Source organism: Mastigoproctus giganteus, chromosome 14 (assembly GCF_048544385.1).
Source record: "Mastigoproctus giganteus isolate SK-2022 chromosome 14, ASM4854438v1, whole genome shotgun sequence".
Taxonomy (NCBI): domain Eukaryota; kingdom Metazoa; phylum Arthropoda; class Arachnida; order Uropygi; family Thelyphonidae; genus Mastigoproctus; species Mastigoproctus giganteus.
The window spans coordinates 51,453,937-51,466,405 of record NC_143588.1 but is presented as its reverse complement, the minus strand read 5'-3'; the positions used below and the strand labels follow the sequence as shown (position 1 = coordinate 51,466,405).

Here is a 12,469-nt window from a genome sequence, read left to right as displayed (position 1 = left end):
ACTTCACCCCTCCGTTCGTTCAAAATACCTGTCCAGCTGAGCCTTAAACTTATTTAGGCTATCAACCTCCACCACAAGGGATGGAAGTCTGTTCCACCAACCAACCACCCGCTGGCTAAAGGCAAATTTCCGCACGTCTATCCTACATCTGTCTTTCCTCAATTTGAATTTATGCCCTCTCAGGTGATTATTCTGAGCTAGAGGAAGAATCCCATCAGCATTGAGCATGCTTAAACCATTCAAGGCTTTATACACCTCTATCAGATCACCTCGCTGGTGCCTAGTCTCCAGACACTGTAATTTGCAAAACTTAAGCCGTTCTTCGTAAGAGCACCCCTTTGTTCCATTCACTAATCTTGTTGCCCTTCTCTGTACTCGTTCCAGCAGCTCTACATCCTTCTTGAAATGAGGCCTCCAGACCTGTATACAGTACTCTAGGTGTGGCCTGACCATCGCCTTATACAATGGAATAATCACCTCCTTATCCCTGCTGGAAAAATTCCTGTATATCATTGACAATACTCCATGAGCTACTCTTGCAGCCCGTCTGCACTGCTCAGAGAACTTCATATCTGCCTGCACAACCACCCCCAAGTCCCTTTCATTCTCTACCACTGTCAGTGTTGTACCACAGAGTTGATACGTTGCTCTGGGGTTGCTGTTTCCCATGTGTAGTACTTTACATTTGTCAATGTTAAACTTCATTTGCCACCTCTCAGCCCATCTGCTCAACCTTTCCAGATCCTGTTGCAGCAGCATAGTGTCAGTAGTGTCCTTGACAACCCTGCCAACCTTTGTATCGTCTGCAAACTTGGACATTAATCCCGATATACCATCATCAATATCATTTATAAATACAGAAAACAATAATGGACCCAACACTGAGCCCTGAGGGACTCCACTAATAACATCAGTCCACGATGAGCAGTGTCCATTGATTACCACTCTCTGTCTTCTCCCCCTCAACCACCCCTTTATCCATAGCAGTATCCATATGATTTGGTATATTTAGAATACAACTCTTGGTGTTAAACATTTAAGAATGCTCTCTAATTATTATTATTTAAGTTTTTATTATTGATATTTGTTTCTTTTACAGGCAAATTGATAACAGCATTGAAACCGTGAACACATTACGTAAAGATAAGTGGATTGTGGAAGGTGACCTTAGAAAGTAAGTAGTGCTATTATGCTTCAGTATCTTGATTTTTTGTTTTTCTTAAGTAGCCAATAAGTATACTTCTTAGATTATTATAAAAGAAATTTTCTTGGCATTGAGTAAGAAGATGATATCCTTTGAAAATTACTTCTTTTTGAATTTCAGTTCAGTTTTCTGCAGAGTTTATGCCATTGGGAATTAAATTGAATAATGGTTCTACCAGATGCTATAATTATATTGTAAATATTAAGTAGTTAAAGGTTGATCAAAGGAGGAAAGGAGGTAGTTCAAATTATTTATGCAGTCATTAGTAAATTCAAATAAATTGAATTTACATTAGTAAATTCAATTTATTTGAATACTACCAAAAGTCAAAAGTAAATTCTTTCCTTTCCCATGAATATTTGGTAATATTCATGGGAAAGGAAAGTCACTCTCAGTTGTGTGGATTTACCAGATCATCACCACCAACCCATATACCAGTATCACTATCACAGATTTCTTATAAACTAAACAGAATAACTGAGAAATGTCAGCAGCTGGAAACCATAAGATAAAATTTTCTTGAGAGTTAGTTTTTTTTTTAAATTTATTTTTGACTCTCTCTCTCTCTCTCTCTCTCTCTCTCTCTCTCTCTCTCTCTCTCTCTCTCTCTCTCTCTCTCTCTCTCTCTCTATGTGTGTGTGTGTGTTCTTAGATTATTATAAAAAAAATTTTCTTGGCATTGAGTAAGAAGATGATATCCTTTGAAAATTACTTATTTTTGGTGTGTGTGTTATCTTACTTTAAAATCTGGGTCCCTTCAGGGGTGTTGGATTTTAAAATTTTCCAGAGTTTAGTCAGGTGTACCTAGTGGTTGAGCAGTTTAAGTGCAAGCAGCTGAACTTATTTATATCCGTAAACATTTATAATGGCCATCTAGTTCCTTCATGTGTGTTTGCAAGCAGTGGGATTTAAATTCCATGGATCTTAATTCTGCAACATCGGTGACCACATTGTAATATCCAATCAGATTGGTCAAACAAGGTTTTCCCTTAACAAACCCATTCTGTGTTTGAAATATAATTGCGACCTTATCTAGATGATCCTGCATTACCTCTTTTACCAGTGATTCCATTATCATTATTTTCCCTGGAACAGAGGTTAAACTACAGGTCTGTAATTACTCATGTCACCCTTCAATCTGTCTTTGTGAATTGGGGATACAAATGCAGATCTCTAATCCGCTGACACCCCCCTGAATCCAAGGATGCTCTCATAATTATGGCTAAGGATTTGCCTACTTTCTTTGCCACCTCTCTTAATATAATTGGATAGGTCTGATCCACCCCAGGTGCCTTGCTTATATTTAACTTCAACAATTTCTCTTCCACTTTCCTCTCAATTATTACAAAATCATTTAGCTCTCTGTTAGAGTGTGATAAACTTCCAGCATCCCCCAACCCTAAAGAATTCCTAATATGCGAAATATAGATGTGAATTGCTCACTTGTGGTTTGTCCACAGCCTGAGCAAAATCATCAGTAATCAAACCATCGATACGGCTGGATTAATTTGTTTCATCCCCTTCTGGTGTTTACATAAGTAAAGAAGTCTTTGCTATTTTTCTTTGCATCCTTTGCCAAAAATATCTCGTAATCTGCCTTTGTTTACCTGACTTTGGGGCTACTTTATACCTATCATAGGTTTCTGTGTTGCCTGATAATTTATGTACATCCCATGCACATTTCTTCTCTGCTACTAGTTATATCAGTTTTTGTGATATCCATTTAAGCCTGTACCTTGAAGAGTATTTCCTTTTTGGTATAAAAGCTATGAATAATTCCTTGAATGCTTTCCATTTTAGATGGTTATACTAAAGTGGCCTTGACTTTAACCATCTCAGATTATCCCTCTTTGAATAGATGATTCTATAAAATCTTCCTCTGGCAGAAGGCACTATCCATCTCATAATCACAAGTTTACAACTGTTTATAAAGAGACAACCATTTCTTCTCAAAACAACATTTTCATTTTGGTCACTGCAAGCAATTTCAGCCATGCTGTAGATCATAGCTTTCTGCAATTGTGGACATCATCCATCTCATTATCACCAGTTTGTTACTGTTTATGAGCTCACAAGTAAACACTATCACTGGAAAACCATGTCACACGCACACACACACACCAGCCAGATTTGTGGCAAAGAGAAACTTCTAAATAGCACTTTTACAACATGTGCCATACAGTGACCTATGACCTTGCCTGTGACTTTCCATTATTCCTCATTCTTTGTTTCTTAAGTACATTCACACTAAACTAAAATCTCGTCTGGATACTCATGATAATCATCAGTTTTCTGTTTGGGGTTGTGATGCAACTCATGAGCTCTTCATTCATTAGTGGTTCACTGTGAGACTATAGCAGCTCCTCTGTACATTGACCTCTTCAAATCTTGGCACAATATGGCTTTACTTACCCATGTGCCATTGAACATTAAACCAGGTATCTGGCACTGTTGGCCAATATTATATACTGATGACTGTACACTCTGCTAACATCCAGCAAAGAGTTGTATGTGACATTAGAAGACAGATATCACAAAACACTATATGTATGGTTAGAACTGACTTCTTGGCAAGCACTTAAGCTTGATTTTATACTTTCAGTTTTTACTCCAGGGTAGTGGTTTTTATCACACCACTACCCTGGAGTACCCTGATAAGAATCGAAGTTAATCAAACGTTCGTTTGATTAACTTCGATTCTTATCAACTGTTTCCTGTTTGGAAGTCATATTTACCAATTCTTATCCTTTTTAAAGTTTTATCACTTAAAAAGTTCTAATAAATAATTTTCTGAAACATATGGAGTCTCATAAAACCAAGTTTGACTGTTAATGTATTGATTCCACTGAGGATAGTTGGCAGAATGTTCCACCTCTGTTCAGTGGTTTACCTATTCCATGTTTGGATTTTGCTGTGTGAGGAGATGTTTTTTTAATCCTTATCACATTAAATTTATTGAAGATCATTTGGTAATGAATTTCCAGTAATGGGATCTGTGGATTTTTTTTTTTTTTTTTTTTGAACAAAATTTTGCAAAAATTATAACTTTCTTTATAAATGCTTTAAATTAATATTTTTATTTTGGCTATTGGACAACACCTGAGTAAAAATATTGTTAAAAATCAAATCAAAATAAAAGAAAAAAAAAAAAAAAAAAGGCACAAATAATCAAATCAATACTTTATATTTGAAGTCCCAATATCCTCTACATCTGTTTATGCATCACAATTTTTTTTTTTTTTTTTTTTTACTTCTGGTTTCAACAACTTTTGTAAACTCGAATTGAACACCTGAGGTCTCATTCTCCACTATTCAAAGCTATTTTGCATCTATTAAAACTATTTACATTAAATTATTAGTACATTTAGCTATACTTCTTGTACATTTCTAGTCAGGTATTTCTAGTATGTCTCTAGTATGGAAATGAAGCTGAGGTATACTATAAAAACCTAACACTAGAAAAGTGCCAAGACACTACATAGATGAATCGACAAATTGTGTGAAGCAACCTTCAAATTTTATATAAATTTTGGAGAATCACTATAGAATTCTTCAAAATAATATAAAATTAATAGAATTTCTGTTCAGCTAATCTTGAGTGTGATGCCTGAAAAATTTCCTTTCACAGAAATTAACCACATTTTTTCTGTTCATTTTCTGAGATACAAGGTGTGATCAAAAAGTTCAGGAACTAAACTGATATTTGGGAAACAATGAAGTTTACTCAATATTTGGACAGATTTCCTTGAACATCCTCCTCAGGCCTGGCACTAGGGACACACAAGTGAGGCACTTGCCACAGCACCGCACCATTAATAAAATGTTTTACCTTTATCAATCGATGTCATATTTCTACTTTCTCTCTCTCTCTCTCTGTCTCCACCAGATACACAATATCTTTTCTTATTTATTGTACTGTTAGGTTTTCACAATCTACAATTATACAAATATACCAGGCGCGTCTGTAGCCAGGTGGGAAGGAGCAGCAGTGCGTAGCACACGCTTCTTGATTAGACCGGGGTTCGAGCCAGTCACCACCAAATACGGAGGATGTGGAAAGGTCAGGGAATGACCACCGCATATCCCGGAGCAATATGGCCTTAGTTGCTAATGCTCCTGAAAACCAAATAACTAACTAACTAACAAATATACCACAGCAATAGGTACAGTAATTCATAATCCCTTAATGATGCTGAGTGAGGAAATACATGCTGGTGTAATGTTAGTCAGACCATAAAATTCTGGTAATCACCCTTGTAATGCTGAGTGTAGGTGTTGATTATTCAATCAAAAGTGTAGATACGAAAGCTTAAAATTTAATTACAATAAACATTCACACCTCGCCCTCTTGCATTTAGGAACAATTACAGTAAACCCTCTATTTAACGGACTACTAGGGGAGAAGGGGTGTCCGTTAAATCAAATGTAATGGGGGGGCATTTTTTATTCTGAATGTAAAAAAAAAAAAAAAGCTTTAATACAGTACTGTACAATATTAAATTATAATATAGAATATGTAATATTCTGTTGTAAATATAAAATGTTGCAATATGTCCTTTGATTTATGGATATCAGAAACAGATTTTTTTTTTTTTTTTACACTATAAATTTCTCAATTAGCTCTAATTACTGTGCCACATTTAAGTTCATATGCTTTCTTTTAACTCCTCTATTACATGATGCCATTTTAAATTTTAATGATTGCAAAAGTATTAAAAAAATAAAGTCACAATTCTGAAATCACAGAAACACTCTGCATACAACTGACTGCACGATAGCTTGAGGTAGACTGAGACTGAAACAAAGCAAGTCAGTAGACCTGCAGTTTATTTTTCCGAGTCATGTTCAGCTCGTAAGTCACCACCTGCTCTTATCTGTAATCTGGGAAAAACAGCTATTTGAACAAGTTTTCAGAAAGAAAAAAAAACAATTTCTTGAATTTGATTACAAAAATAAAAGTAGGTAATTATCAAAATAATAATGGAAATAGGTAATTACTAATTTTTAATTAATAATAATGCTGAAGTTTTGTATAACCTAAAAAAATAATATGGTTGAGATTAAATATGTACATTACTGTATTATTTTTTGTCTGGTCCGTTATATCGGGGATCATTAAATCGAGGGTTTACTGTTTTTAAGAAAGAAATATAGTTACGGAGGACGTTACATGATTGTTTTCCATTAAGAATATTGCTATAATTAATACCACTCATATACCACATGAATTTAATAGTAAGCTAATCACCTAAACCACTATGCATTTAAGGTGACCTTTCAGGCAACTTACTGATATCTATCATCAGATTATGCTGTTGAGAGGCAGAAAATAGTCCAGATATCCAGAGGAGTGGTTCACCGACACCCCCCCCCCCCCCTTCAGACCCCCAAAAGCAGCCTGCACACCAATCCTAATGTTCGGAGTATGAGAGCAAAGGTCCCCCCCCCCCCCCCCCCAGGCTTCCACTACACAAGAACCACCGGATCGAGGGTAGGAAACTTGGAACTATTCCATTGGCTAATGGTCTTAATCCCTCACCTATAAATTAACTGCTGACAGCACCCCTTGCCTCTATACATATCAGGCAAGGGTGCTGCCAATCAGGATAGCATCTCAAATAAGTAACGCTTCACCAATGGAGAAGACTATTGTTACTTATTCTTGGTGGATACTATCAGTCATCTCTCTCTCGTATACAGCCTCAGAGAGTCACATCTGGTGAGTATGGGCTTGGAAAACCCAGGGTCACGGAGGATGTGGAAAGGTCAAGGAATGACCACCGCATATCCTGGAGCAATATGGCCTTAGTTGCAAATGCTCCTAAAAACCAAATAATAACATAATAATAATAAACAGGGTACCTGCCCACCCACTGAAGAGAGGCCAAATGTCCTTGAAACGGTGCTGCTGGTTGGTTGCTATCCACCAAGAATATGTAACAATAGTCTTCTCCATTGGTGAAGCGTTACTTATTCGAGATGGTGCGATACCATGGCAACTCATTGTGAAGGTATTCACAGTATGAGATATAATTAAAATTTTGTAGATGATCAATATGTCTAGTTTATTACTATAAAATGATGCATTTGCACTAACCCATATTTCAGTAAACTCCTTTGTGTTATTGTTTATTATTTTTAAATTTCCGTCTTTTGTAATAATGAATAATACTGTCTTTATTAATTTGATAAATTTATATACCTGTGTATTATAACATCTTTCATTTATTATAATTATCTTCTATAAATTCTGTGTTTTTACTCACTCGTCTTGTTAAAGTTTTACAACTAAAATTATTGAAAATATGTCTAAATTTGGAAATTATTAATAAACGATTTTGTTAAGTGCTTTCTTTTAATGGTTCTGCAGAGTGCAGATGCTTTTCTGTATTAGATGCTATTAGAAGGTTTTGCCTCAGGTGCCGCAAATGCTTGCACTGGCGCTAATTCTCCTTGACATTGTACATTATTCCAATCCTTCTGCAACTTCTTAGGGTCTTACTAAGCTTCTTTTGGAATTGCTAATAGTTTCTTTGATCCATTTTGAATAATTTCATCAGTCATTGCAAATGTTTCTTTTCGGGGGGGGGGGGGGGGGGGGAAGGGCTTTAACTTGATGGATCACAGGGAACTAAATGCAGTGAGTATGTCAGATAAGGGACCACAGTGATGGAATGCTTCTCAAGAAATTCTTGAATAAAAAGCCTAGAGGCATCGTTATGATAATTCCCTGAAGCCAACTTTTCTGGCCAATTTCATTACACATCATTACATATCATTACACAATTTTGATAGAACTGTTTTGTTTGTATTTCAAGTTTACTGTTTGACCATGCAGAACAATTCATAACAAAGAATGTCCTCAGTCAAAAAATATGATAAACATGGTCTTCACATACATTCTATTCAAGATCCTCTCTATTCAGATGACTGGCTTTTGTGTCCATCATATCCATACTCACGACTTGTCAACAGTCATGATGGAAGAATGGGCAGCATGTTGATGAAGATCCTGATGTGCTAGGCACAGAACTTGTTGAAACATATCCTATAAGAAAGACTATTTTCTCTAATTCATTATCTAATTTACTAAAACACCAGTTTCATCAACTTCAAAAATCAAATTGTGCTGCTTTTAACATTTCAAAAAATCAAAAGCTGCTTTTAACATTTAATGGGCTCGTGTTGTACTTTTTTTTTTTTTTTTTTCCATTTGAAACAGAACAGTATTTGATGAACATTTTCCGTCCAGTAAAATCACTCATTTTAAAGTTTATTTGTTTGTTATTTGGTTTTTAGGAGCATTAGCAACTAAGGCCATATTGCTCTGGGGATATGCGGTGGTCATTCCCTGACATTTTTGCATTCTCCGTATTTGGTGGTCATGGGCTCGAATCCCAGTCTAATCAAGAAGCATGTGCTATGCACTGCTTCTCCTTCCCACCTGGCTGCGGAGACGCCTCATTTTAAAGTGCAATGAAACATAAAAAAAGAACTTTCTATTCAGTGCACACCAATGACTGATTCTTGCATTAGATGAGTTACCAAACATTGTGACAAGTTGACCCTCACCAAAATTTCAAGATATGTCATCAGTCGCTGAGATTTTTTTTATTACAACTTGTTCACTTTGGGCTGAAATTTTTGCCCCTTAGTTCAGAGCTTCCTAACATGCAGGAACTAAGTACTTTCCACTTGTGATCAGTTTTAAACTAAGTAACATTGTTCATTCTTTGAAACATCATACAAATATTGATATCTAACATTAACAGTATTTTCTTTATTGTCAACTCTCAACTTATTCTAAATTTTTTTTAATGCACTTAATCATCTAATGAAATATTTTCCACATTCATAGTGAAAAATATTTTATTACTATGGAATAATAGTTATTTGTTTGAAAGGTAATATTACTGAGTATGAGATCTATTATATCAATTAATTCAGTGTTTTAATTGTCTAATTATACACCTCTGTTTTGACTAATGTGAGTAATGCATTCCTTGAATAGCTTGTGTTAGTTTAATGATTTTGTAAAAACGCAAGTAAAAGTCTAATGTTAAATGGTTTAAATCTAATTTTTAACAGTGCCCATTGTAAAAAAAATTAATTAATTCCTTAGACAAGCACTTAATATTTATTAAATTTAGACCTTCCATACTTATCAGTGTTGCTTAAAATTTAAACCTTGAATCGGAAAAAATAAATATATAAAATAAATAATAATAATAAAAAAAATAAGTAAGTAAATTGCACTTAAATTTTAATATTAACAGGTCACATTTCTTAACTTGGAAAATCCAAGTTAAGAAATGTTACCTTACTGTACACTGTTAAAGCTTAAATAAAATTTTAATTATGATTATGAGTACACATATATTAGTAATTCATTTATTTAGTATAGTATAAACCGTATTAAAGATTCCATGTAACTTGTATTACACCTTGAAAAGGTAGAAATTTGTGTGATTTATACTGTTTAAGGATGCATGCAATAAATAAAACAGAATTAACCAGATATTGTTATAGAGCAGAAAACCCACTCAGTGTAAAAATATTGGCACAGCATTGTTTTCAGTGTATTATTTGCGTTGCTGTTAAATAATGATTTGGCAAATACAAATTAAAAAAAAAAAAAGCTTACATTAATTCAAGGAGGGGTGTATCTAAATTCTTTCTATGTAAACCAGCCATATTTTCAAGAATAAGATATGATATTTAGTGAAAATTGAAAAATTATATGTAATTTTATTTATAGGTTGCGCATTGTTCAACAGAAGAGATGCAGGAATGTTAAGCACAATGTAGCAGGTGAACATAAAGAAGAAATTTCAATTCAGAATAATTCATTGACTGAGAACTTGAAAATTCAAGATTCCAGTATGCAAAATGGTACAAATGAAGATTTAACCGTTCCAAAATTGAATGAAACATTAGACAAAGAAGATACTAGCAAAGGAACAAAGGAAAAGGATGAATTTGAGGATAATGAAGAAGGTGGCAATGATAGTGGTAATGAAAGTGATGATACTCAGGGTACAGGCCATGTGTCAGATGGAGAGGTGTGTACATTTTAAGAAATTATATCTCTTGTGGTCTTACTTTCATGTTTTGCAGTTTCACTTCACATGCAGGCTGATTATAGAGAGAGACTTCAATTCCTGAAGGTCTGATAAAAGTTATATGTAGAAATATAAAATTTTACTATTAGTGTGAGAAACATATGACTATGGATGTTATGGTTTGTTTTGACTGTTACAAATTAATAGATTGGAACAAGAACATTATGTAGTTAACCATCTTAAAAATTAATAAGGAAATTTATACACTTTTTTGTCATGCGATTACATATAAAAAAACTTATTGAGAGATACCTCAATACTTTCCATAATAAAAATTCATAATGCTGTTTCGAGAAAATTCTCTCATCATCAGGCCTAACCAAAAGCAAACTTGTAGTTGTTGATGTTCAGTGTTGACTGGAACAGACTAGTCTGGATTCAGTTTATAGATGTTTCTCATTAAATATCTTAATATATAATTACATGGTATTATGATTTCATTTGATTATTGCATTCATTGGTGCCTATCTATCCAGATTATTTTTGCTTTCTTTTATGACAGCATCCTTGAACTCTGATGTTGTTGGGGTAGGGGAGTACAATTTATTAGGAAGTTAGGTAGGTGCCATATTTCTCTCTTAAAAATGTGCTTTTATAATGGCTTGCAAGATTGTTGGATACACACCATGTAATATGGAATACCCCTTTGTTATTTATATATAAGGTTGTCCTGACACTGTCACACTCTCACTGTTATTTAACTGCTTTGAGACAGTTAAATACTCAATATTTAACTGAATGGTTAGATTTTAATTATTTAGGATAATGATTAAATTTTAATCATTATCCTAAATAATTAGGAAGAAAACCATGTAATCATGGTTTTCTTCCTAAATCATGCTTTTAAACAAGCCATAACCTTCATGGTTTATTTCTATCAAGAGAAGGTGAATTATTTGCGCAGTTACACAACAGTAATAATAATAAAAAAAAAAAATGTCTGGGTTATATTTAGTTTAAAATTGGAGTTAGTGGGAAACAAGCTGTTGGTTTTGGATGCAATTGGCCTCAAACCTGTGAATAGAATGGGGTGCATACACTTATATTGGAAAAAAATCAGATTTGGGCATATATACGAATATTAATTCAGACCAGCTAATAAATATTAAGAAAGGGTTAATTGAAACACTAATGTGCCCAGCAGAACGCCAGGTATATGAAAATTGTTACCTTCCAGAGCTAGAATGTATAAAAAACCTTGAGGAACAACAGATTCCCGGGCAAATACATTGACAGATTCTCCCATAAATACATTCAGCATTAATTCAGCCTTATAGCCAAAAAGAGACAGTGATAATAAGAAAAGAAAACTTCATTTCATTACACACATATATTTTTGTACTTTAATATACGCTGTCACTTGTCGTGGTGTAGTATATTAATGGTATAAGTGAAAAAACCTAAAAGAATTTTCAAAAATATATATGGGTTGGAATTTTTTTTAAAACCACTGAGTAGGATGAGGATCTATTTCAAAGAACAGATCAGTTATTTTAGTATTAGTAGTGGCAAATAATGTAAGGAAACAACCTTATCCATCATAAAATAAAATAAAATACTGCCTCATCTGTATATTACATCTAACAATTTATCTAAACCTGCCTTGAATTTCTTCAAATTATCCATTCCCCCCCCCCCTCGACATGGGCACCTGTTCATGGTGAGGGGACCTCCCAGTGATGCCGCTGGCCTTCCAGATTAGCATCATTGGGATCTAATGCCATACCTTGGTTTCAGGGTTACATCATTGGAAACTAGGAACCTGGTGGTTGAGGGGCTCAGTCTTAATACACCACTGTCCCCTGCTTCAACAAGATGGGAAGTCCCGTACCGGCCCAACTGGGATCAATTGGTGGGTGGTTCTTACTGCTATGGTCAACTGCTTTCCAATAATTTTCCCTCCCTTTGGTTCTGGGATGGGATCAAGATTTATTGGAAACTTGGGTATTTTGCTCCTAATCGAACTTGGCATCCCATTCATGTACACAGTACCTGCTAGTTCAAGTGGGCATCTCCTCATAGGGCTCCGGTGTGGGTGAAGTACTTAGGACATCTCAAAATTTTTTATCTTACTCATATGAGTAATTTAAATCCCTCTATTTCTTCTGGAGCCCCAACAAGGCCTCTACCTAATTTATCAGAT

General features: G+C 34.6%; 1 protein-coding gene across 1 annotated transcript in view; it reads left to right on the top strand.

Moving 5' to 3' along the window:
* tou (bromodomain adjacent to zinc finger domain 2B toutatis) overlaps positions 1-12,469 on the top strand; it is a 914,913-nt gene that overhangs the window by 665,572 nt on the left and 236,872 nt on the right. The window contains 2 exon segments of the mRNA XM_090388865.1: positions 1,100-1,174; positions 9,963-10,266. Of these exon segments, the coding sequence (XP_090244991.1) occupies positions 1,100-1,174; positions 9,963-10,266 (379 nt within the window).